This window comes from Idiotropiscis lumnitzeri, chromosome 7, assembly GCF_059441095.1.
Source record: "Idiotropiscis lumnitzeri isolate Australia: NSW breed Sydney's pygmy pipehorse chromosome 7, RoL_Ilum_1.0, whole genome shotgun sequence".
NCBI classification, from domain to species: Eukaryota; Metazoa; Chordata; class Actinopteri; order Syngnathiformes; family Syngnathidae; genus Idiotropiscis; species Idiotropiscis lumnitzeri.
This window is the reverse complement of record NC_142397.1, coordinates 16,579,268-16,604,450: the sequence shown is the minus strand read 5'-3', so window position 1 is coordinate 16,604,450 and position 25,183 is coordinate 16,579,268. Positions and strand designations below refer to the sequence as shown.

Below are 25,183 nucleotides of genomic sequence, written 5' to 3'. Positions count from 1 at the left end.
TGTATTCTAATACAGGTTAATTCATTTTTTGTGTGTATTAAAACACAGAGGAGGAAGATGTTCTAAGATGGGTGGATTGCAATTGGATTGTTTTGAAAAATCATTCAGCCTGACTACGAATCCTGCACACAGCTAATAAGATGTAGCGAGCAGCATGAAGTTAGTTCTAAATCAATCGCCTGAATCTCTATGTTTAATCTCTTGACATTCAGGTCTTCCCTTTGAGTCCTGAAGCTCCTCTTTCAAAAGTCTCTGTGCGTACCAGCATGTTCTTCTACCTGAGCCCAGAGAAGCCGATTGACATAACCTTCAAGAATTTGGCAAAGAATAAATGTCATGCACATTAGTTTCAGGTTTGGGAGAAATGCAACTATCCACATCTGCTCAATGTTGAAACTTGCAATCCGCGCTGTGAATAAAACATACGAGGTGATCAGGGATTATTGAGCTTTTGCAGGGCGCCCCACTATTCCGTGCCCCCCCCCCCCCCCCTCCTTCAGTGCTTAGTCCTCTCAGCTGACTCGGCTTTGCTCAACACTGGGAAAGAGTTTTAAAATGTATTTTGGAAGCACTCACACAACATCACAAACTGTGAGTAGAGCAGCTCTTGTGCAGCTTTTTACATTTTGAACGTTTCTACAGGGAGCATGCCGATGGATGGCCAACCTTGTACTGCTCTGATGCACACAAGGACTCTTATTGAGACTAATTCTTCAACATTTTCTAATGGACACTTGGAGTGAGTCTGGGTTCGCCAACAGAGGAGCAGCGGACCAAAGATGTCGGATCTCAGTCAAGTTGTCATTGATTCGTCGGCCGCCTCAGACGTTTATAAGGTGAGAAAGGTCAACCATGATGGCGATCCCTGAATTTAGCAGAATATAACCTGCAGTACACGACAAGAAGAATAAAAAGCACTCAAACTACTCGGCATAACATGGCCAAGGAATTCTCTCTGTTCATGGATACTGTATCTTAGGATAGGAAGTAAAAGTTGTATTTATTTACTATGCTCAGTGATTGAAAATCATACTCAAGGAGGTAAGAATTTAAAATGTACTTTTTACAGTACCTTTCTGACAAATAAGACATAACCCCTTTATCGGATAATCCAATGACCAGAGTTGGGCACTTGACCCTTTAATGCCGGTCAGCCCCCCGCCCTTCGGCCGCTATCTCGGTACCCATCTAGCTTCGACCCTCCGGCCTTATTTAAAAAATTGTCGGCCCCCAACCCGGGGACAGACTGTCCTGCTCTGCTAATAACGATATTCGAGGTATAACTATTACAGCTAATGTTTTTCATTCTTTGTCCAGAATGTGTTCTGCAATCCTGCCTTTGAGTTGGAGGGAGAGCGAGAGGAACGTGTGGAGGGATTTCGAATGACCTCATCCACCCCTGAGCCCGTCAAACCACCAACAACTGCTAGCTTTGCAAGTACATTAAAAGAATCAAACAAACAAACAAAAAAATGTGTTATGTGCATCAAATCCCCTGATTATTTCAGCATACTAATTTCCTTTAATTGATAATTGTCAAAGATTCTTCCCGTCTCACCACAGTCTCTATAAAAGTGATTGTTTGTGTGTAAATATTCAGGCCGAGGGTGGGGTCTCTTCGTGGTGTGTGTTCTTCCTTTGCGGGGAGCAGGTTGTAGTTGGGGCAAGGTGGTGGTCTCTGCAGCTACTCTGCTCCTGGTTGCAGCTCTAGCCCTGACGTTAGCCCTCATCCTCACACGTGAGTGACTGCTCCTTCTCAAATTATAACAGTATAATAATGTAGCATCTGGTCACAAACATATTCTATATACAGTCCTTAACAAATTGATTATTTGTCACATGAAGTGCTTTAATGCGGCCTCTTCCGTTTTAGTGAATTCTCAATGTTTTGACTTTTTCAACAGGAATTTTCAATTTCAAATGATTTAATTGGAGTGTGCTCACAATCAAACGTAACAAAAATGTTCTCTTTAGAAATGGAATCCAATCTTTATAGTCTGACATGCATTTTTTTTTTAAGTTTTGTTAATACATGTGTATGCTGTGATGTTTTAGAATGCAACACAGATAGTGTGATATCATTGCCACGGGAAGATCTATTTGAATTGTTAATAATGGCACGTCAGACCGTGAGAGGGAGTTGTGAGCTGTTATTTACTACCCACGTGTTTGGTTTACCTTCATATCGTCCATCGTCATTAAAATCGTGTATTGCATTCTGTTCTGGGTGTAGAAATAAAAGGTCAAGAGGTTGAAGACCAATTGTTGTCCACCAGCCCTTCAGACCCGTTGAGTGCAGGAGGAGGTGAATTACCCTCAGCTCCTGCAAACAGAAGCCAGCAGGATATTTTGCCAGTTCTCGACCCTGCGATTATCCCCACGACTGAAACACGTAAGACACCCAAACATATACTTGCGGACATCTCTTCATTGTCTAAGGCTGTTACTTTTCAATTTACGGGGCAGCCATCTTGTGTTTCCTTTCAGGTTGTGGCGGCGTTTTGACTGATCCCGAAGGTTTTTTCAGCTCTCCAAACCACCCGGGCTCCTATCCCCCCAACACTTTGTGTGTGTGGGTCATCCGAGCCACACCCCCCAACTTAATTCAGATCCATGTGTCCTCTTTGAATGTTGAGGGTCCATCTCCTTGTTTGTTTGACTGGCTGGAGGTACAGGAGCATGTTGAGCACAGCTCCGTTGTTACAAGGTTAGTGGACCGTCATAATCTGACCTGTGTTCTGTGTACAAAAGAAATGTGAATGCTTCATGGGTCCCTCCTTTAGGTTCTGTGGTGCCGTGGCTCCACCAACAGTCAACACCAACAGCAGCACAGTATCTGTGACCTTCCACTCTGATGGAAGCATTGCAGGAAATGGCTTCACAGCTCAGTACAGGGCAGTGCTGCCTGGGCACAGTCAGTTGTTTGTGTGCATGGGTGACACACTAAAGGAAACACCTTCCCTGGTGCAATATGAACATGTGCCGAGTACATCTGTGTAATTTCGCCTGTGTGCTTGTTTTTCAGAAAGTTGCTCCAGAGACGAGTTCATGTGCGACAGTGGCCGCTGTCTGCTGCCCGTGTTTGTGTGTGATGGCCATCCAAACTGCCCAGACCAAAAAGATGAGGCCAACTGTAGCAATCAACACAGTGGTGAGACATTGTAAAATAAACACTTTATTCATTTATGTATGATATACACCCTGGGAAGATTGAATTTACAGAGTAGAGTGGGAGAATCCTAATCTGTTTCTGGGAAATGAGGTAAGGAAACTTCCAAACTGACAAGGAAAAAAAAACATCTCCAGCAACTCCAAAACAAAATTGGCATCCCACAGTATTGTAGCTCCTAAAATGTCCTTACACCTTTCTGGACCAGTGGGGACTACAGTGGAGAGCTACTCAAAAGTTATTTTCACTTATTTGAATTTATCTTAAGAAAAAATGACTTCCTGATGTGGGTTACAATAATTCATGTACGACGCAGATGAAAGTGTTCAACAGAACGCAGGAGGAACCTGCTCACTTAAATTGTATGTTCCTAATAAATTCATAAACTGTCTCTGTCTTGATATATGCGGGTTTATGTAAAAATGATGCAAGGAAAAAAAGACATTTAAACACCAAAGCTAGTGATGCCCAAAGACTTTAACTTGATAATTGCACAATTAGTTTATTACTTTATTACACAATAATTACTGACTTTTTTAATTATCTCGCACTTGACAAACATGCCATATTTAAAAAAACTAATACCAAAATTAATGAAAACTTAACTTCAATTTTATTTTTATTTAAAAAAAATAAAAACTAATAAAAATAAACAAACTTGCTCTAAAAACAAACTGAATAAAAAAAAAAAATAACTAAGATGAAAAATCCAAAACTATTATAGCCCTGGTGCTCCCACACAGAAGGGTCACTAATACTACTTCAACACTGCAAATTCAAAATATGTAATTTTTTGGGATTACTATCAGTAATGAGCCTTCAAAATGGTGGGAAATTATTGTATAACCACAGCTGTTCATCCACAGAATGTGGCGGGCAGAAAACTGGGCCACACGGCTTCTTGGCAAGTCCAAACCACCCGAGTCCATACCCTCACCAGCAGGTATAAACACAACAATTCTGTGCTGGTTACCACACTCTAAACTAAAATAAGACCCTTGCATCCCCTTTTTGCCTTTAGTTTTGTGTATGGCACATATCTGTTGAGGAAGGTCACGTCGTCACGCTGCACTTCAAAAACTTCAGCCTGGAGACTCAGGATGTGTGCGAGTTTGACTATGTGGAGGTGCATGACAGCAGCAACCCTGGAGCGGGCAAAATTCTGGGAAGGTAAGACATATTGTGGTTATAATATTGGAGTACATTATTTGTTTGGATTCCTGTGCATTTGTAATGCTGTTTGTTATTAAGATTATGTTTCAGTTAATTCTATATGTTAAAGTACAAATGTTTTCATGGTACAGTGATACTGTATTCATGTTCTTACCATTTGCTTCAAACAAGCTTAACGCATGAGGCACATCTTGTCCCCATCCTAAAATGTTCTGTGTGGCAAGGAAAACTTTTGCGAGCTACATAAAATGACATGGCGGGCCAAATTCGAGACAAAGGCCTTGAGTTGGACACCTGTTAACACCAAGTGCCACGTCAATTGGCTTTCCAAGTAACACCACAATGAGCAACATTTAAATGCAGTGACATAGAAGGCCCAAATGTTAATCAGAAACGAGGCCGAGGTTTTATTCCGAAAAAGTACATTTAATATTCTTGTAAGCCACTTTAACAGTTTGCACAGGTTTAACATAACCACTGCAAATACGGGGGGCAAAACAAACTGCGCTTAAACAAATTTAATCTCAATAAGGGTTTTAAAACTAGCAGTTTTAAAAGATTATATAAATTAAAAGATAATTCCGACTGAACAGTACTTCACAAATGTCATGAATTTCAGTACAGTGATTATTTTATGTGCCACTAGAGGGAGCCTACACGCCACACATTTCAAGAGCATCACTTTGAAATCAACACTAATTCTGGGCTGGAGAGAAGGTCTGATGGCTCACCATTCAGGTTTTAGTTCATCTCTAAGGAGGGTGGAAAGAACATACAATAGTCCGAAATGTCCTGATAAACTGAAGATTCATCGGATCTCAAGTAGTCAAGTCTGTCCCAATTGGCGAAGAGGTGTCACTCAAAACTTTGGCTTGTCCCACTTACCTGAACTCTACGAACTGTAACGCTAGCTGGAATATTCTGGTAGCCTCCGGTAAATTGTTTTTTGTGTTTTCTGTGTCAGGTTTTGTGGCAGTACCCTCCCACCAGACCTGACCTCGTCCGGACAGCATATGTCTGTGCTGTTTGTGGCTGATGATGGGGTAGCTGACAGTGGTTTTAACGCAACATACCAGTCCGTGTCGCTATTGGATAGTGAGTTCTTCCTTCTAAGATGATATATTGTACATACTCATACTCGTTTTTATATACAATTCTGTTCTTGGGCTGCTTATTGCTACCTCATAAGAAATGAGGACTTTCAAGTGTAATTACTGGATGAACCATAAATGCAGTTGAACCTTTACAGGTCAACTTAAAGTATCTGTCCAACCAAGATTTGCCAATTTGTCAAGAATCTCATCACCCAAAAAAAACAAAAACTTAAATCACTGCAGTCTTTTAAGGGTGGAGCATTTTAGTACTGGTGTCATTTTTTACATGCAAACCTATTATATAAGTGCCATGTTAAGCACAACCAAGTGTGTCCGTTTAAATTTATCTTCTCTCAACTAACGTCCTCTGGTTCACGAACAAGGAACTGAATTGACATTCACAACAGGTGTTTGATCAATTAATTGCTTGTCTTTTGCTTTTTATAGGGACTTGTGGTCCGAGGCAGTTTGCCTGCCGTACCGGCGAGTGTCTCCACCCACAGTGGTTGTGTGACGGCTGGAACGATTGCCCCGATGGAACAGATGAACAGGATTGTGGCAACGCCACTTACCCTCCCTTCAGTAAGTAAATGCAATCCCTGAACTCAAACTTTTTTTTTTTTGTGTCTCTACTGCAACTATTTCTGTCACCAAAACAATGTGGGCTCTCACATTTTTGTATTTTGAGAATACATCTATACTTGAGTGGAATAATCAATATTTTTGACGCCACCAGCTTCCCCATGTGAGTCAATCGAGGTGGAGATGTGTTTGGGTCTCAGATACAACCTCACCTCATTCCCCAACATATGGCTCGCCATCGCCGATCAGAGAGAAGCTGCCACACTTCTCAGGCAGTACAGGGTATATTGCCTACCACTGGCTTTTCATTAAATACTGCTTTTTGTAAACTTACAATCCATTTATGCAACCTTCAAAACACACATCAGTCAAGACTGGAAATTCTAGGACTTAATTGTGTCTCGTCATAGGTTCTGATGGAGCTGGCCTGCTACGAGCCCTTGCGGAAACTCGTTTGTGGGATGTTCTTGCCGCAGTGCAGCCCTCATGGAGGCGTCCTGCAGCCCTGCCGCTCTGTCTGCTCCTCGGCTGAGCAGCAGTGCAGCCAAGCCTTGGACCTGTTCTCTTTCAGTTGGCCCTTCAACTGCCACCTCCTGCCCGACACAGAGGACCCCATGGAGTGTTCACTGCCTTGATTGTCCCATTAAAAAAAAATAGGTTTTCCATTGTTTTGGGGGTGAAAGACTTCAACTGAATATAAGTTTTCCTACAGTTCTGACATTGTAATTTACATCCTGGCCGGTGAATGTGTCAAAGATGGCAACCTACCAGAAGCAACTTTAATGGTGAAAGGCAATCAAAAACAGCTAAAGTGGGTTGACTGACGGACTTCAATATCAACCCAACCAAACAGAAATACGAAATAGAATTTACTCTTTTGTATTTACAGATCATATATATAAAAAAAACACATGAAATAAAGTGATGTGCAGAGCTGGTCTATATATTATTTGAGAGATTAGTTTGCTGTCTATGTTCATTAGGGGTGTTCTGATTTTCCGGCCTAGTGTAATGTCCGCTTTGTTACAGCTCCAGCTGTTGTGAAATGCGCTATCAATAAAGTTGGGTTGTATTGTACAAGCACTTTAAAATTAGCCATCAATTTAGTGCAAAATCAGATTCCTCAACAAGTAAAAGCACTAAAAACAATATAGAAGCACTGAGAAGTCAAGTAATGTTGGCAAAGGCACAAAAGTTACGTGACTAAAATGTTTCCCCAAAATTATATTTAATATCTAATGATATGCCATACCGTATATCGGCTGGGCACTTAATTGTAAAATATTTCTAGTATTCCAGTTGGTCTATTTGCCCCATTTACTGAATTGTCTTGTTAAGGTATGAGGAATAAAAACGACAGAAAGGAAATGTGTCCAGATTATCTTTAATCCATTTGTCTTTGAAACACATTGTGTCTTATGTTCAGTCTTACGCAATACAGCTTTGCGCTTCAGTTAGGTAAAAAAACATGATCAGGTAATAATAAATAGCAGTGAATCACTGAACAAACAAATGATTGTATTAACTTAAACAGCCAATATTTGTAAATAACATATGGGAACTCATTTAATCAATGCATTTCATTCAGTCAGATGGTGACCTATAGCAAGATGTGGAACTCATAAAACAGTTTAGTATCATAGTAAAGTGGTTGACTTCAATCAAAGAAATCTGAGAAAACAAGTAAAAATGTCCAGGGGAAAAAAAAAGGTTTTAACTTGATTGCGCATTAGTAAATATGAACTGAGAACCACACCGTTAATGAGCTTCATTGCAAATGTGATGGGAGAAGAAGTTTTAGTGTATGATCTAAGGCAACGGCGGTCAAGCCCCACACGCGATGCTTCCCATTACGAAAAACTGGCAGTGTGTATCCATACCTGTCCCCTGTGCGAAAGTGCGTGTACCCACGGTTCTGAGGGTCGCATAAATGGGACAAAGACAAACTAAAAATCTCCTCCACCTGAGAAGCAAGAACAAGAGAACAACTTAAATTTTGCAACAATCAAAAATCAGGCTTCAATGATTAGATGGGGAAGTGTGGACCTCATTTAAGGCGTAAAGAAAATAAACACTATCTTCTACGAAAGAGCCATATGGGGCTATTTATATAGCAGCAATCAGAGAATGACTTTACCTCTCCAGGATTTGGTCTGAAGGACAGCTCCTCAAGAGGGCCTACGTTAGCCAGCACAGGAGCCACCAACATCCCTGACTGAAGAAACGTCAAATGACAAATATAAAATTTAAGTCACGTGATAGAACGATGTTGCACACCACCACCACCACCGCACACTTCGTAACCAGATGATGTACAACAAAAAAAGAAAGGTATTTTCAAATATGGACAAAATTCATGCTCATAATGTATTTAATTTCAATTTCAATGCAAGTACAAAAGCTCTCCCACCCTGACCCAACAGCAAAGGGTTTCAAACCAACAACATAACTCCATACAGCACAAACTGCTGAACAATAAATCAACACTAAATGCAAGAATTCATTTTGTCCAGCGCCTAGCAAAAGTATTAGATTAGATTCAACACCAATTGAGAAACAACTGTGAAGTACAAAGAAATTCATACGGTATTTTAAACAATTTTTACAAATAAAAAACTCAAACGCAGCATGCGCAAAATTATTCACCCGTTCTTCTCTCGGTGCTGCCAACCGACTCCAGAAGTTCAATGAGGATTTCGGAACGATCCAATATTGACTTTAATGACTGATGATGATGATGATGTCCACCTGTGTGTAATCTAGTCTCAGTGTAAATGCACCTGCTCTGTGATGGTCAAGAGGTCTGTGAAAAGATTATTGGGGAGCAAACATGAAAGACCAAGAAAGACACCGGAGAGACCCAGGATAAAGTTGTGAGGAAGTTTAAAACAGGGTCAAGATATGAAAATATTTCTCAAGCTTAAAACATCTCGCAGAGCACTGTTCAATCAATCATATTGAAATGGAGAGAGTATCAGAACACTGCAAACCTACCAAGACTGGGTTATTCCTCAAAACTTTCAGCCCTAACAAGGAGAGCTCTGATCAGAGATGCAGCCAAGAGGCCCACGATCACTCTGATTGAACTACAGAGATCTACAGATGAGGTCGGGGAATCAGTCCAGTGGACAACTGTTAGTCGAGCACTGCACAAATCTAGCTTTTAAGGAAGAGTGGCGCGAAGAAAGCCGTTTCTCAAAGAAAATCATAAAAAGTCCTGTTTAAAGATAGCCGTAAGCCACTCAGGGACAACAAATGTGGAAGAAGGTGCTCTGGCCAGATAAAACCAAAATTAGATTTTCTTTCTAAAACAAGAAAAAAGAAAGTTTAAAATATCACATGGATTTCGTTCCGCTTCACAGTATGTATCAAAAGTAATTTTCTGACATCAACGATCCCCAAGTATTGGATGCCAGTATTGAAAAAAATAAATATTACATTACAAGATTGTCAACAAGTTTTGTGCAAAGACAGATTAGACATTTTGTGGATAGAAGCTGTTTGCTAGGTCTGTTTTGTCCCGAGGGTCCCACATGGAATTAAATCTGGCAAACCTGATCTAACTTGTCCTAACTCACCGTATCCCTGAGAGGCTTGAGGACTCCCCACACACTTTCTGTTGACACGTTAATGCCGAGCTCCTCCCGGGCCTCCCTCAGCGCAGTGGCCACCACGTCACTGTCTGATGGATCACTCTTTCCCCCTGCAAAGCTACAGGGATATGGAAATGAGGACACACGCTGAGTAAAGAGTGCAGAATAGTCCCCAATTGCCGCTACCAACCTGACATCTCCCTTGTGCCTGCCCTGCAACATGCGGGAGCGCAGCGTGAAGAGAAATGCCGCTTCTCCCCCGACACTGCAGAGTGACACCAGAATGGACGCCCATTTCCCGTGATTCTTTCCTTGACTCGGAGCTGTTCTCCCCTTCTCCACATTATACAACTTCAAATTGGGTGCCAGGTTCCGTCGACACCTGTTTTCATTTTCTAGAGCTAGACACTCACTCCAGACTCCATGAACTGCTCTGGTTTGGTGAGAAGAGAGGCTGTAGGCCTGTGCTCTCATGCGGACATTTTCTAACCATTGTAAAGAGTTGACAGTCTTCTTCTGTCTGTAGCAGAAATGACGACAGTGATTTGTATTGTTTAAACTGTGTGAAGGATGACAAATATCCCAAAATCTTCTCAGAGATACACGGCTAGTTGTGCTTGATAAATTGTCCTGAGTTTTGTTGTGCTTCCAGGGAGACTTTCCATAATCTGTGGCTTTCAGGTTTTGTAATGAGGCCTCTTGCCTGAGTTCAATGTCACGGTCTGAGTGAAACATCAGTCTTCCAATGATGCCTTCACGCCTCAATCCATTCAAGTGCCACCAAGCATGGGTACAGTTGGACTCACTCAGTCGCAGCTGTGACCTTAACGGACAAGAGCTGATCAACAGCTGTGAGCCCCTAAACATTCTGGAAAAAGAAAGTATAGGTTAGTAAAGCTAGGTGTACTCAAGTGATGAAGCTTCAAAATGGCTTCATGAACCAGTTGTTGTATTAATAAAAGGCTTTACTTAAACCAAGAGTGCAATTTAGTGCAGAAATGGGCCGGGGGGCCATATACGACAGTGTGTCTGGCAAGCCACACCCACTGACTTTATGCACAAATGAAATGGACGTTGTCTAGTGACGATGTAATTTACTCATGCAGGCCTTCATACAAGCTAAAAATAAATTTCAGGGTCTGGAAGCAAGAAACATTAGTTTTGGAACAATACTTACCATGACCACATTTATAATCTCATTTGGGTGAAACTGCGAAATCTTTCGACAAAATGTAGCGACCTGTACGTACCACATTGGGCACGTTCAAATAATGAGTTTGAGTCTTTGTATGGATCGTTTTGAGATAAGTGTAAAAATAGTAACCTACCCCACAAGCCGATGTGACCGTCCATTTTGGATGCCAATCCTGCCTTATCCTACTGTATGTACACTGGTCACTTGGACTCCTTTACGCGAAATGTGCGCTTTTCCCAGACTTATTGGTACAGCCGTAGACTACACACTGTGGCATTTTCGCCATAGAGACAGGAAAGCGCAGCACGGCAATCAATGTTTTCGAGTTAGGCGAACATAGCAAGTGGCAACGTAAGATGGCGGCCGGTGGCTTCACTTCTTACTAAGGCAATTCAGCGGTATTGTTAGTCCATTCATAAATCGGTGGCCACTCTTTTTCTATCTCCATTTTAAAATCATACAGGATTTATTTACATGAATTGGCACGTTTTCTTTGACACGGCATACACAAGGTTAGTCACTTGCGGATTCAGCTATTAGCCCCCCCCCCCCCCCCCCCCCCATTATACAGGAGGTTCCTGAGGTACAGATATCCAACTTATGAACATTTGGAGATACTATACAAACAAATGCTGACTGATTCCTCAGAGGAGATTGACAATTTTTTATTCAGTCCGTCCCTCTGGAATGACCTTCTATTAAACGTGAAGCAAGCCCGTCTCTGTCCATTTTTAAAACTTGTTTTAAGACGCATGCTTATTCCTTGGCTTTTGAGGCAACTTGAGACTGTTCACTGTTCGGCTATTTTCTGGTGCCTGCTGTGTTATTAATTTGTATTTTAACTTACTGCTTTCACTATTATTGTTATTGAATTATTGCTACGTTATGTTTCACTCTGTGTAACGCGCTTTGTTACAGCTACAACTGTTATTAAATGAGCTATACAAATTAAGTTGTATTGTATTGTATTTACCTCGTGTCTGTCAAGAAGGGAACATGTCTCCTCAAATTTTAACATTTTCCTTAAGATACAAGTTACCAGGTAGGTAGATCCGATAAATTAACAGTTTTTTTAATGGGGCAGGCTAATATTTTAATCAGTGGTCACTTAGTTATTGCTTGATTAATTGGAGAACTACACAAGTTTAATTGAAATAAGCCCATTATTGTCAATGCTACTATTGTTTCTTGGCCATTGCTGTCATCAAATTATTAAATCATTATATTTTATTAAACCCTGGCACTAGCCAGCCCCTGACAGGCGTCCTCTTAACTGGCAGTGGTAAGAAGCAACAAAGCACAATAAATTACTTCATTGTTATTATACTAAGTAGATTTTTCAGCTATCTGGACTTTGAATACTTCATTTAACTTCATTTCAACCTCTGTGGACGACGTAAATAGCGAGCGGTCAAGCCAACTGCAGTTGAGCTTGTAACTGTACTTTTTTTTTTTTTTAACTTTTACATTAGTAAATGTAGATCAGTAGTTTTTTTAAACACCAATATATTTGGTTCTACTAGAGTACGGGTATATTTTTTGCGTTGCTGAGCAAACTACGGCGACTCGGACAATCATTTAAAAAGATGACTGCACGTCTTGAACACCTGTTAATGACTAGAATTTGACGCATGTCCTGAAACAGGTGAGTTGAACTCTCAAAGCCGGCTGATAGAAGCCCTGGGGTAGCGCTTTACAAAGCCAAAAACTACATCCAATTCGCGTTATTGCATGCGCACATGTCCGCAGAACCGTGTGTTTGTTCGTGTTACCTACAATTCACACTGCTACAATCGCTGATTTAAATAAATCTAACGTTTACTAATCTGGCGTTCGCTTTCAGTCGTCCGTTTGTATCATCTAGCGGGATAATGCGTTAGCATAATGCTAAACTGTTTGAATTTGTTATAAAAGTAAAGTTACGCGATGCAAGATTCCTATACGTCACGTAAGGCTCGGGAGAGAACAATAATCATGCAGTTACAAAGTACGATTTATTTGTAAAGAGACGCGATTTATTTGTAAAGAAACTCACCTTGAAAATTGGATCCCCAGCCGCCATTGGTAGTGATGACGCTGACCCACGTTGGCGCAGCGTATCTTCAAGATCGTCACTGTTGCAATCACTGCGCAGCAAAGACGCAAAACTTGTTTTACAACATTTTGAAGTTCAAATCAAGTCAACGTTATTTACATAGTACATTCCATACGGCATAGTCACAAGAAATGATAATACAAGAGAAATAAAATAACGTGTAAAATGGATGACATGACGTAAAAACACAAAAATGAAACAAGATGCTGTACAGATATATGAATGAATTAATTAATTTATTTATTATACAAATGTAGTCGCACACCGAGATGACGAGACAGCGTCACAATGTAAGCAGCGCAGTTAACAGACGTGCCGTTGTAGGCCATGTTGGAAGGGGCAGAGTTCAACGAAGAACCGAACAGCGGAATGTTCTCATTTCTCAATAGATTTTCATGACTTCGTTTTTATTGCTTTGTTTCATTTTATTGTATTGCTGTCAATACAATATAAAATATACATACTTTAAACTTGTAAGCTGCTTTTGTGTGTGTGCGTATTCGCGCATGTGTAAAATATTATCCCAGTTCCCATGTAGTAATCATACGACGGTGTGCTCAAACATATGCAGCACAGTGTGCTACCATCATTGGATTTCAGTTTTCTTAGCGTTCACAGCCGGTAAACAATGGCCGCTTTACCCCTCCGAGCTTGGCATCACCGTTGGCATGCAGCTCAAAAGGGGCGTATCATAACGCCCCATGGTCATAAAAATGTGATTAAAATTAGAGTAAAGCAAACAGTAAACTTAACATTACCTATGGGGGGTGTCCGTTTTTAAGATTCATTTTTGAAAGATGCCGCGATTGTCTGGCAACCAAGTTCAGAGTGTACCATCCTGCCCGAAGGCAGCTGGAATAGGTTCCAGCACCACCGCGACCCCAGCCATGAGATTTTTTGAATGTAAAATGCGTGCCCTGGCTCAAAAGCCAGCAAACACTGAACACTAAATGATGTGTTTGCTTTGAATTCGGTGAGCAGCTAAACCATTCATGCATTTCAAAACAATGAAAGAATTGTTTTCTGGGAGCCGGTGACAAGATTAAAATAACAGTGATGCACCCATGAAAACGGGTTCAAGCAGTGTTAACAAAGAGCAGGCAAGACTTTTATTTTTTGGTGACAAAATTTAGTTGAAACCATTCTCATCATTAGTGACACTAAAATAAGCATTTTTTTCCAGGATTACCATTTGGTTTATTCCCACTAACATTCATCTATATGTGGAAAAGAAACATGACCATTTCCTGAAGGAAACTCGCACGAACAGGTTTTACCAGTTTCACCCCAAGTCGAACCTGCTGCAGTTTCTAAGCAGCGTGTGAATCACACAACTTAGCATTTTAAACCTCACACACACAGTGTGTTTTGTCCCTCTCAGGGAACAGTTGGGCTCCTGTAAGTTCTGACCTTGGAAAGCAAACTTTCGGCTCCCATCACAGCACCTCATGGCCTCAGCGTGGTCTGAAGAGGAGACTTTTGTCTGCTCAGTATGTCTGGAAACCCTGAAGGATCCTGCAACTCTACCCTGTGGACATTCTTACTGTTTGACTTGTATCCAAAGTCACTGGGACAAAGGGAACAACAAGGGCCAGTACAGCTGTCCCCAATGCAGGCAGATCTTCAAGCCTCGACCAACACTGGCAAAGAGCACACTCCTAGTGGAAGCTATGGAAAAGCTTAGGACCAATAGTCTTAAGCAAAGTCCCTCTATGGCTGTTTCTTCTGCTCCGCCATCAGAACCCATCTACCTGGAGATTCTTCCAGATATCGGACCACGGCAGCCGAGCATGTATCCTCAGCTTCCCACCGTGGCTGCCAGGCCCTGCCCTCAACATAACCAGCCCTTAGATCTGTTTTGTCACAATGACAGGGAATGCGTGTGTGTCGTCTGTTGTCAGCATGGACACAAGGGGCATCGTGTACGAAAACTTGAAGAAGAGAGGAAGGAGAGACAAGTATGTGCAAATTGAAAACTTTTGAAAACACTGACAGCATGGCATTTAATGTGCATTACTTCAGCTCAGCTTTCATACTAAAAATGAAAATGTTTTTTTCCCCTTTATTTATTGTTTACATTTTTTTTTTTTTTTTTTTAGAAAGAGCTCACTCAGCTGCAGGCAGAAGTGGCAAGGCGAAGCCAGGAGACAGAGAAAACTCTAAAGGAACTCCCAAATGTTGCTCGTCAACATAAAGTATGATTCATTCTAACATGTACATGTATATTTTAGGACAGATTTGCCATCTTTGTTTTGCTCTGTCTGTTGTCAATACATCTCATTTCAAGTCATTGGTAATGTATTGATTCACATAGATGAATTGGGACTACAAACACCCATCGATTGATTGATGAAGGCTGTCATCCACCTTTCACCTTAAAGGACAAGTCAAAAAAGTTCTATCCTGATTAATATTTCGTTTGTGGAATATGAAATGCGCAGAAAAATCCAACTGTTTGTATTCATCTCAGGGAGCGGCCATTTTTCCTTGCACCGCCATTTACTGTTGACTAAAAATGACATCACAGTTGCTCAGATAATGACCAATCGCGGCTCATCTTGGGACAGTCACATGACCAAACCCGGGAAAACAGGTGAGCCATGACAGTCGTTAAGTGTGGCCTTATGCTGCATTCAATGGAGGTGGGAAATCGCTTTTATTCCACTCAAATTGTACCAGTCACCACCTGAAAGCATTCCAATCGGATGTTTACAACAAAGATGGCTGAGTCAGAAAATTGGTTTTGGTTCTGGTTCATCGCAATACATTTTGACCTTAATTAAACCTTAATTGATCATTTCCTTTATATTTAAATAAAGACATATCTTGTGTAATCATACATTTAATTCATAACTTCATCCAAGGAAATAATGGATTCAGTGCAAATCATACTGTGTTATGTAAAATGATGTTGAATAACTAAATTTATGTAATCTTTATGATCTTTTTGCCTTTCGCAACGTTAGCAACGTTTCTCCATGAGTGTTGCCATTGTTGGGTGACATCAGATTGAGGTCGGGGTCCTTTCTTTTTTTTTCCTCAACTTTGCAACTTGGACCTCCTAGTTCAAAGTGGAATTCCATTGCCCTGCTCTGCCGATGACCCACTTTCCTTCATCTTAGCATTAGGCACTGTGATGTCAATTTGAGTCAACAGCAAAATGGCCGCCCCCTCAAATGGATTAAAATGGGTGGATTTTTCATCTAAATTCTTATTCCACAAGCACAGTATGAAGCAGAATGGCGTGTTTAGTCGAGTGGGTATAAAGCATATTATTGTAAAGAAAAAAAAAAAGACTGCTCGGAGGAAGCATCTGCCGTAACCATAACCTTAAGCATGCACATAAACAGTATGCAATGGCTAGATTGTTGGCTGTTCTGTAGTCTTCCTTGTATCTTTCTATTCCCAGGCGTCGGTCCAGGCTTTGCAGCAAGAGAGAATGGATTTGTTTTCCGATCTTGTCAATGTCATGACTGTCACCGGCACTCAAGTCGGTGAACTTCTCGGCAATCATGAGCGATCTTTAGGCAGCCAAATTGAGGGCCAGATTCACAGACTGGAGCAGGAGATGGTGCAGCTTCACTGGAAGGGAGAGGAGCTAAGCAGGCTGGCCGACATGCAGGACCACATCTGCTTCTTAAAGGTAGTAGAGTGTCAAGTGGGAGATGGGTTTCACTCATATTGTTATGGTCAAGTCTAATGTGTCTCTTTTTGTGTGATTAACGATACGTGTTCAGAATTTCCTCTCAATGGAGATGGCAGGTGCAACCGATGGCACACAAGAATCGATCCTGTGCCAAGAGGAAGCGGTGGTAGCGAATGTCCGCTCAGTATTGAAGGAGCTACAAGAATCAATGAAGGAGCTCTGCAAAACCAGTCTTGCCAAACTTGTCACTTTTGGTCAGTTTAAACTATGTTTTCCTCCCACTCTCCTGTCCTATCTTGATATTAAATGGACTATTATCTCTGTAGTGAATGAGGACTCAGTGGCCTCGAGAACTGAAGGTGCCACAGCACCAAACATTACGTCAGCCAATGACTCTTCTACTGTGCAAAACACAGGTGCCGTCAATTAACATCACCAAAGTTTCTCTCAATATACACGCTAAACAATTTTGTTTCTGTTTTTATTCCCGTAGTTTATGAGATGCAAAATCCTGCTCCTTTGCCTTTGCCCAGACCCCAAGGTAAGTGCTGTATACACTTAACTATATGACCAGCTGTGGTTTTACTTTTTTTCTGGACATGAACAACGTTACTTTCATGCAGCACTAAAGAGTTCAACATATGCCAAATATTGACATTGTTGAGTTAGGTTTCAGCCTTTGATTTATTCATTTTTGTTAGGCTGTCTTAAATTCACCAATTGTAAGAAAGAAGGGGAAAATGAAAAATTTGACTCAATTTGGACGTTTTTACTTCTATGGGTGTCCTCACTTAATATCTCAGATCTTACAGTTCAGACATTAATGTATGTGTGTCCGGGCAGCACGGTGGGCGACTGGTTATCACAATGGCATCACAGTGCAAAGGTGCAGGGTTTGATTCCGGCTCTCGCATTCCTGTGTGGAGTTTGTATGTTCTCCCCGTCCCTGCGTGGGTTTTCTTTGTGCACTCCAGTTTCCTCCAACACTCTAAATTGTCCCCTTTGTGTGGCATGCGATTGGCTGCCAACCAGTCCTGGGTGTACCCTGCCTACTGTCCGAAACAGCTGGGATAGGCTCCAGTACTCTGGGGAGGAGAAGTGGCTTAGATAATGGATGGATGGATGTGTGTTGAGTTGATTTAAGGGGTCATTAAATTAATACTGTTATACCAGCTTGAAATGATTGAGTAATTTGGAGATTGGGAGTGTATTCACTTTCGTGAGATATTGCATAACTGTAATGTAATGGCTTTCTTCCTTGCCACTGCTGTCTCATTGACGAGTGATGTCTTTAATTCATTCAGTCTCTGCCAATGAAGCTTCAGCACCACCCCCACAATTTTCTCAGTCTCAACCACAAGGTGACTAACAACGTGCAACTATCTGCATTGACAACCTTTTCACAACTAATACATTCACCCTCTCCTTTCTGCTCCTTGTCCGCAGCACCTCCTGTCACGACAATGGGACTTGTAAGCCCAGAACCAAAGACGAGGAAAGAATTGCTGAAATGTGAGTTCATTTTTATTGTATATTTCTTATTCTTTCTTCCCCCTCCTTCCCCACCCCCGGAAGTAAGAGAGAGAATATGTACAATTGACAAAAACCTTCGGTGGTTCCAGTCTTAACTAAAATGTTTATTTACCCTTCAGTTCGCTTCGAGCCCACAATGGACCCCAACACAGTGTTTCGCCATATCCAGCTGTCAGATGGTGGTCATAAGGCCACACTGCGTGCTGAGAACCTGAACCCAGTGGACCACCCGGAACGCTTCCTCTACTGGCGACAGCTTCTCTGCAGAGAGCCACTGGGAGGCAGTCCATACTACTGGGAGGTGGAGTGGACTGGCCCAAAGGTGATCCTACTCACACTACACATCAGCAAACCAGATTCACCCCGGTCCACTGTTGCGAATGTGATGAAAAAATCGACATGCTTCCAACTACTGAAAATGTGGTTCAAAAAATGATCTGTCTGTCATTATGCTAGTTAGCATGTTGTTACTTAAAATTTGTAATGGGGATGGGACTACCATTTGTAGTCTGCGGTGAGACAATATTTACATCGTAACTCAAATTGCAAAAAGTTAACGATACCTCTTTCCACATTTTTACTGCAATGTAGTTGCATTTGTTTTTGAGCAAGTGACGTCTCGATTTTTGTACATTTTGTATTGTCCATTTTTTAGTCGAAAAAAAATTTAATTAGAATGTTGACTTGCTCATTCTTTAGATTACCATTGGAGTGGCGCACAAGGATATGGATCGCCAGTCTTCTGATGACAGAAGCCGTTTGGGCCACAATCCCCTTTCCTGGAGCTTGTACTGGTCTGGGACTGGTTTCTCCTTTTGGCACAATAGCCAGGAGAAACTTCTGGGCTCACCCAAAGGCAGACGGATTGGAACCTATCTGGACCAGCATGCAGGCATTTTGGCTTTTTACCGCATCACTAATGACCAGGCTCACCTCATCCACAGACATGTGACCCAGTTCAGTGGTCCTCTATACCCAGGATTTCGGTTCTGGGGTGGAGTTGGTGCTACTGTAAAAATCTGCCAGTTGGGTTGAAACACAACTGAAGTATCTGCAGTTGATCTCCCACTTGATTGCAATTGCTCAAGAATTCCCCCCGTCCTCCCACACTGCTGTGTCTTACTTAATGTAACAAAAATATGATGTTATAATAAACAGAAAAAAAATCCATTGATCACATAGAACTTATCAGTTTTATTTTATTTACTTATTTTTTCATTCTGATCATATGCCTGATATACACCTTAAATGAACGAATGTAAGGATATTGGTACAAAATGGACAATCAATCAAAAATGGCCTTGCAAGTATATCCACACATGTATCTGCTTCGTCCATTGTGCATTAAAAATGGTTTTAGATTTTCTAACTGTCGCCGGGTAAGACTGTCTGGTGTCAAGTTACTCTTGGCGCTGCTCTGCACAAGGGCATGTTCGCATATTCAATTTAAGGCCTGCGAGAAGGCTCACTGTAACCAACTTGTAATCTGATTGGCTATCGCAACTGTCTAGTCATATATTATGTTTATTACATATAGATGTATGAACAGATAACCAATAATACTAGCAATAATAGTGGGCCAGGTGATTAATATCACCCTTTCAGACCAGTGTAAAGTAAAACCATGCACTGTATTCTCTGACAAGGGAAGTGTATTGAGGAAATATAACATCAATTTTTATGTGAACACGTGTGGCATGTTTTGTGTCATGAAGAGGTGGCGCTTGTTTCACCCACTCCCTAAAAAGGAGGCAGTCACCTGTCTGAATGTCTTTGCACAAAACTCTTGCAACCCAGACCAAGACGAGGTTTCAAACATTTGCAGAACATAACATTTCAGATAAAAAGCGGAAGATCAACAATAGTAAGTTTACAGTTTTTTTTCTATTCACAATTGCATTATGTATTGCATATGTATTGCTAGAGTACTTTGACATAAAACCAGGCTGGGATAGGTTGAGTCAAATTTATAACACTCTTTGCAATTGCCCCAATCGTTGAGAGTGTGCCGCAAATTAGAGTTGACAAAATTGGGCATTGCAGGAGCATTGCAAATTATTAGATTAAAAACTGAAAAGATTTGTACACAAATAAAATATACAAAGTTAGGACCACGCCGTGCTTGCAAGGAAATGTTACTTCATGCAAACGTTACAATAGAATATAATGAGGTAAATGTAACGCTTAAAATGCAGTCACCATTTTAGTGAAGTAAAAAACAAATCAAGCAATTAGTACAAAGAAAGTATTTAAACAATTGGCCCATTAAGATCTTAAACAAGTGATAAAGTCCAACACACAGTATTCAGAAAGCAAATGAAATTGTGTTAAATGTCCGTCATCGTGTTGATACAAGTGATCATATGATTTCAGATGGTTGCATCTCAAGCATTGATCCTGTTGGGGGCGTTCTGTCTCCGTGGCTGTGTGGCTGCCCAGTCAGTCAAGATTGCTGGTACTCGCCTCCACAGACACACTTTGAGTACACACTCAGTTATGGGTTTATTTTCGGTGTGATAACCTTTGGGGGAAATTTTAACATTGAGTTACTTAACATTGCACCTGAAAGCAAAAAAAAAACCCAAGAAAAACTCAGTACAATGCAATGCATTCATTCATTCATAGACCGTTGTAATCCACAGAAAAATACTACCGCGATTCTAAATGTGAAGTCTCACAGAAGCTTTTTGGGGTTTTGTTTGGTTGTGTTTTTATGATTTTTGAATTTTCAAATAATAAATTAACATCTTCTCAGTCAACCTGAAGGAAACCGTGACTTGTGACAATTGGGACTGCGACTGCGCGTTTAATCGTCAGCGAGGTTGCTGTTGTGCATCCAACGACATTTTCCAAGTAGAGGACGACACTTTTACGAGGCTGACTTCTTTGTGGGTTGACATGAGTATGTTGAAGAGCAAAGTGGGCGCTTTTACCGGTATGCTCGTTGGCTCAAATGTACTAAAACTGCTCTTTTATTGCTCTGATTACAACACGGAAAGTTTCCAATTCCTCTCTTTTTCCCAAGCTGGCATCAAGATCGCCTTCAAAGCTAATATGGACTCATCACTCTACACCAGTTCTGCTCTCAGCTGCTTTGGGCCTTTTAATAGCAATGTACTGATATCTTACAGTACAGTAACTCTGAATGATGGCAATGGGTACAATCCTTCATTAGGTAGGGAACATATATTTGTTTATATCTATTTTTTATTTTGTTGCTTCCCTTTCTCATTTTTTTTTTTTTTTTTTGTTGCAGGTGTCTTCACTACACCACACGCAGGAGTTTATGTCTTCTCCTACACGGTCTACTCGTCTGTCGATCTGTACCAACGACTTTATCACAAAGTAAACATAAACTTTCCATGACTGAAAACATTTTATTGGTTGACTGAATCTTTTTTTTCGTAGGTCAAGTTGATGAAGAATGGGGAGGTGATGACAAGCATTTGGGAGAACAATCGAGAGGATGGAGAAGACAGTGGCACGCAGGTAATTAGTGGAATTGATCTCAGATGAGAAAAGAAACTTGTGAATTTTTAAACAACACTTGTGTGTTGTGTGTGTTTTTTTAGACTCTCACAGTGGACTTGCAGAGAGGCGATCAGGTGTATATGGAGCTAGAATCTGGGCGGAAACTCTGCAGATATTTGGAGTTAAATACCTTTTCTGGATACATGCTGTATGTGTCTGAATGAGATTATTTTAGTTCCCAATCTGAAGAAAAATTTGAGTTGCCTCTTTGTGATAACACGATATACAGGCTACATTTACATGTTGCTGGTTTTTTTTTTTTTTTGCTTGGAATGCATGCAAATCTTTTTGGTGCGTACTAAATAAACACAATACATATATCACATTTTGGTACAAGTATGTGTGTACTGTTTGAGTGTCACTGTTACGTTTGAAAAACTGTCATTTTTCTGGTGTTGTGCAATGTGCACAGGCCAAAGCTGTATCTAAGTAAAGTGGTGTTTTGCCGCCATTTTGTGGCATAATAGTAAATTAATTATCCCATGAAGATAAACATGAATGTGAATTATAAACCTTTTGAAACCTTAATAAACCAAGACGTCAAATACCTTTGACTTTGACCATCCCTGTGTGACTACTAAGCAACCAGGTATTATTTCTAGCATCTAGTCCAGGCGTGGGCAAACTATGGCCCAGGGGCCATATGCGGCCCGTTAGACGTTTTAATCCGGCCCGCCGAACTTGAGAAAAATAAATGAATAAACCCTGTAAACGTTTTATTTTCTAAATACAGTTTTTTTTTTCAAAGACATATACATTGTTGTTATGCTTTTCTTCACTTTCGATTAAAATTAAATGTATTTTTTTTTTCTGATGAGGTGAGGTGACCAAAACACTCCATCCATCTGCTCCCGGTCCGGCCCCTCTGCCAAATTTTAGAACCCATTGTGGCCCGCCAATCAAAAGGTTTGCCCCCCCCTGATCTTGTCAGTCAGAGTTTTAAATGTGTCAAAATGCTGTGTAGGTCACACACATCAGAATTCAAACATCCCTGTGACACAACATGAGGGTATAATTCACTCACTCGAAACTGAAAATTCTGATTCAGTATTCTTTTTTAATGGCCAAATTGCATCTCAATTTGAGTCATTACTAATTCATGCACAGCCAGGTTATATTACATTGATGGTATAGTCATTTACTGGCCTGACTTTCACACAAGCAGTGTAGGTTCAATTCCCTCTCAGTGATGGTGTGAATTGTTATTTATTTTGATGTGCACTGTTGATTGATTGGCGAGCATTCCAGGTTTGAGTCTGCCTTATGCCCAAAGTCAGCTTGGATAGGCTCCAGCTCATTCAACTTGGACCGAACTAACCTTCCAAAAATGTGGTTGAAGATGCACACATAGCCAAATGACCATTAGGGACAATCTAGACTCTAGTCTAGAGTCTAGACAAACAACCATCCGCTTGCTCTCGCATTCACACCAAGGGACAATTTAGAGTGCTCAATTAACTGACCATACAAATTTTTGGAATGTGGGAGGAAAACGGAATACCTAGAGAAAACGCGCAAACGCTGGAGTCTGGATTCAAATACATGACCTCTGCACTGTGAGGTGGACGTGCTAACCCGTAATGACCATTTTATTCCTAAATATAATCATTTCATTAGGTTTTTCCACGCTGCACTGCTTCCGGGACATTTAGGCTATTTCAATGTTAGATTTTTGTTATTTTTTTTTTCCGTCCAAATAGATGTGTGCTTGGCAATAAATAAATATTTCCTTTTCGGAAATTGCGACATCAATCGTTTGCCTTGTTTTTAGGAAATGTGTCATGCAGACAAGTGCAACAGTTGGAACACTGTGAATTATTATGCTATAAAAAACACTAATTATGGCATTTGTTATTTCTTTAGCTGCATTTTTCCCACATAATCTGCTAGCCTGAAGCTGAGTGCGTCTGTGTAGCTTGAGCGTGAGGCAGTTAGACTTTTTGTCCTTTACCAAATATGTTCGGTTGGGAGCACCAATAGTCGCCCCATCATATTACATAATAGTCTCTGCGTTGATTATTATCATTTTTATGGCTAGTTTTGTAACAATGAGAAGAGCGGGTCTTTTGTTTTTCCATTGGTAGTATTTTGTTACTGTTGATTAGAAAAGTTATACTATGATATTGCCTTATTCCAAAATGGTAAAAATTGCTTCCTGCCCTCTCTCCTCAGAATTCTACACCCAGCATTTCATAATTGAATCAACATGTATTCAAAAATATAAACCTAAATCATACACGCACATTCTCACTATTGTTTAAAATGTGCAGAGCATAAAGTGAAGCGCTGTAGATGCCTTCGGGAGTCACAGAAAAAACACATATCGGCACCCCCAGCAATTGTCGATGCAGTCTTGCCATGGTTTGTTATGAGCACGTTAAAACGTGAACATGACATTCAAATAACATGTGCTAGGTACACTGAAGACAGTGAATTTCCTGCCAGTGTAAAAGTGAACGGTCGTCTGACTCTACGGCCTTGTGATTGACAGGTGGTCAATGGAGGGTTTACACCAACTGTAACCTTAAGTCAACTGGGACAGGCACAACCCCCTTCATACTTGTTTTTGAAGAATAGAGCTGTGTGAAGACGTCTCTGCAATGGAATGCAAGTGGAAATGACATTCTAGCACACACACTTTAGACTCTTAGAACTCTTCGTGTATAAATCAAAGAAGAGAAATTAGTCTTGGTGTGAATTTTTGATAACGTAGAGAGGTGTCAAATTCAGGTCCACAAAGTCAAAACCTTGCCACGGTTTGGCTATAGCCACAGGTGCTTCGACTCAACCGGCTTGGAAAGGGAGCTCGTTTACTCTCCGGTTAAGTTGAAGCATTTGTCGCTAAAGTCAAACTGTGGATAGTTTTTATGGAGGACTAAAAGTGCCAAAATTAAATAAATAAATAGGCCATGAAATGTTTAATTAAAATTGTCATTAATTTATTAATTAATTGTTTCAATCATTCATTAAAAATGAAATTAAATAAATAAATAAATAAATAAATGCATCATTAAATAATTAAATAAGTGCCATTAATTCAATCTAGAATTAAATAAATCAGTGTGGCGTTAGTTAATTAAATTGACAATAACTATTTGTAATAATTATTTCTGTATTTAATTAATTATTTTGTGGTCTCGCTTTGCATCGTTTCATGAATTTATTTTATATTTAAATCTTTATTGTAATTTATTTCTGTCAAAGTCAAGCATCAAAGTTTGGTAGGCGGTTCCTAACACCTGATTGGTTGTGCTGCTCATCAAGTCAAGTCAAATCAATTCCAGAATCGACCGAGTGTCTTGTGAAAATTCTCCGATACACTGAGTGACGCTATTCACCTTTACATTGGTTTGGATACTCAAGCAAAACAACTAAATATAGGCCTCAACCGCTCATGAAAGTCCACCATCAAACACTTCAAGCCCAAAGCAATAGTTAAAACAAGATTTCATTTTGATCTGCGATCAGCCCCGCCCACTAATTTTGATGGGTGAGTTTGACAGATAAAATCAATTCATTAAAAACTGCAACACGGGACAATGAAATTAAATACACAAATAATTAATCAAATA

At 40.6% G+C, this 25,183-nt stretch overlaps 4 protein-coding genes across 7 annotated transcripts; 3 read left to right on the top strand and 1 right to left on the bottom strand.

Annotated features, from left to right (window-relative positions):
• Positions 1–563: 563 nt before the first annotated feature.
• mfrp (membrane frizzled-related protein) lies at positions 564–6,951 on the top strand. Of its 2 annotated transcripts, none has more exons than XM_088300343.1 (13): positions 564–836; positions 1,318–1,438; positions 1,652–1,738; positions 2,234–2,392; positions 2,488–2,707; positions 2,784–2,914; positions 3,026–3,151; positions 4,036–4,112; positions 4,191–4,339; positions 5,307–5,437; positions 5,884–6,018; positions 6,173–6,300; positions 6,429–6,951. In XM_088300343.1, the coding sequence occupies exons 1-13, from the start codon at positions 780–782 to the stop codon at positions 6,651–6,653; spliced, it is 1,746 nt and encodes a 581-aa protein (XP_088156469.1). In that variant the 5' UTR covers positions 564–779; the 3' UTR covers positions 6,654–6,951. The 2 variants fall into 2 exon arrangements, with proteins under 2 accessions (XP_088156469.1, XP_088156468.1); XM_088300342.1 differs by having other exon boundaries at positions 1,601–1,738.
• A 435-nt stretch (positions 6,952–7,386) lies between these two features.
• Positions 7,387–13,230, bottom strand: nudt8 (nudix hydrolase 8). The gene is made up of 6 exons (XM_088299866.1): positions 13,167–13,230; positions 12,842–12,932; positions 9,802–10,479; positions 9,597–9,729; positions 8,156–8,233; positions 7,387–7,981 (listed from the first exon to the last, which is right to left on the bottom strand). The coding sequence occupies exons 1-6, from the start codon at positions 13,228–13,230 to the stop codon at positions 7,787–7,789; spliced, it is 1,239 nt and encodes a 412-aa protein (XP_088155992.1). The 3' UTR covers positions 7,387–7,786.
• Positions 12,296–19,264, top strand: ftr86 (finTRIM family, member 86). Of its 2 annotated transcripts, none has more exons than XM_088300340.1 (11): positions 12,296–12,451; positions 14,085–14,859; positions 15,001–15,096; positions 16,311–16,544; positions 16,639–16,801; positions 16,874–16,963; positions 17,041–17,088; positions 17,852–17,908; positions 17,994–18,059; positions 18,200–18,402; positions 18,780–19,264. In XM_088300340.1, the coding sequence occupies exons 2-11, from the start codon at positions 14,350–14,352 to the stop codon at positions 19,113–19,115; spliced, it is 1,803 nt and encodes a 600-aa protein (XP_088156466.1). In that variant the 5' UTR covers positions 12,296–12,451; positions 14,085–14,349; the 3' UTR covers positions 19,116–19,264. The 2 variants fall into 2 exon arrangements, with proteins under 2 accessions (XP_088156466.1, XP_088156467.1); XM_088300341.1 differs by having other exon boundaries at positions 12,301–12,451; positions 14,283–14,859.
• A 562-nt stretch (positions 19,265–19,826) lies between these two features.
• cbln18 (cerebellin 18) lies at positions 19,827–21,915 on the top strand. 2 transcript variants are annotated; one of them, XM_088301228.1, is made up of 6 exons: positions 19,827–20,535; positions 20,836–21,015; positions 21,106–21,255; positions 21,337–21,425; positions 21,489–21,569; positions 21,653–21,915. In XM_088301228.1, exons 1-6 carry the CDS (start codon positions 20,454–20,456, stop codon positions 21,773–21,775), a joined length of 705 nt encoding a protein of 234 aa, XP_088157354.1. In that variant the 5' UTR covers positions 19,827–20,453; the 3' UTR covers positions 21,776–21,915. The 2 variants fall into 2 exon arrangements, with proteins under 2 accessions (XP_088157354.1, XP_088157352.1); XM_088301226.1 differs by having other exon boundaries at positions 20,836–21,255.
• Positions 21,916–25,183: the final 3,268 nt, after the last annotated feature.

What these genes read in the sequence shown, in the direction of transcription:
- mfrp (XM_088300342.1), top strand. Translation starts at nt 780, where the DNA reads ATGTCGGATCTCAGTCAAGTTGTCATTGATTCGTCGGCCGCCTCAGAC. An exon ending in TATCCCCACGACTGAAACAC is followed by an intron (nt 2,393 to 2,487) that starts GTAAGACACCCA and finishes GTTTCCTTTCAG; the next exon opens with GTTGTGGCGGCGTTTTGACT. An exon ending in GGCAGTGCTGCCTGGGCACA is followed by an intron (nt 2,915 to 3,025) that starts GTCAGTTGTTTG and finishes CTTGTTTTTCAG; the next exon opens with AAAGTTGCTCCAGAGACGAG.
- nudt8 (XM_088299866.1), bottom strand. Translation starts at nt 13,230, where the DNA reads ATGGCCTACAACGGCACGTCTGTTAACTGCGCTGCTTACATTGTGACG. An exon ending in GACGCTGTCTCGTCATCTCG is followed by an intron (nt 12,933 to 13,166) that starts GTGTGCGACTAC and finishes TTTGCTGCGCAG; the next exon opens with TGATTGCAACAGTGACGATC. An exon ending in CTGGGGATCCAATTTTCAAG is followed by an intron (nt 10,480 to 12,841) that starts GTGAGTTTCTTT and finishes TTCTTTTTCCAG; the next exon opens with AATGTTTAGGGGCTCACAGC.
- ftr86 (XM_088300340.1), top strand. Translation starts at nt 14,350, where the DNA reads ATGGCCTCAGCGTGGTCTGAAGAGGAGACTTTTGTCTGCTCAGTATGT. An exon ending in TTCTACTGTGCAAAACACAG is followed by an intron (nt 16,964 to 17,040) that starts GTGCCGTCAATT and finishes TTATTCCCGTAG; the next exon opens with TTTATGAGATGCAAAATCCT. An exon ending in GAGGAAAGAATTGCTGAAAT is followed by an intron (nt 18,060 to 18,199) that starts GTGAGTTCATTT and finishes TTTACCCTTCAG; the next exon opens with TTCGCTTCGAGCCCACAATG.
- cbln18 (XM_088301226.1), top strand. Translation starts at nt 20,454, where the DNA reads ATGGTTGCATCTCAAGCATTGATCCTGTTGGGGGCGTTCTGTCTCCGT. An exon ending in TGGGTACAATCCTTCATTAG is followed by an intron (nt 21,256 to 21,336) that starts GTAGGGAACATA and finishes TTTTTGTTGCAG; the next exon opens with GTGTCTTCACTACACCACAC. An exon ending in GAGAAGACAGTGGCACGCAG is followed by an intron (nt 21,570 to 21,652) that starts GTAATTAGTGGA and finishes GTGTTTTTTTAG; the next exon opens with ACTCTCACAGTGGACTTGCA.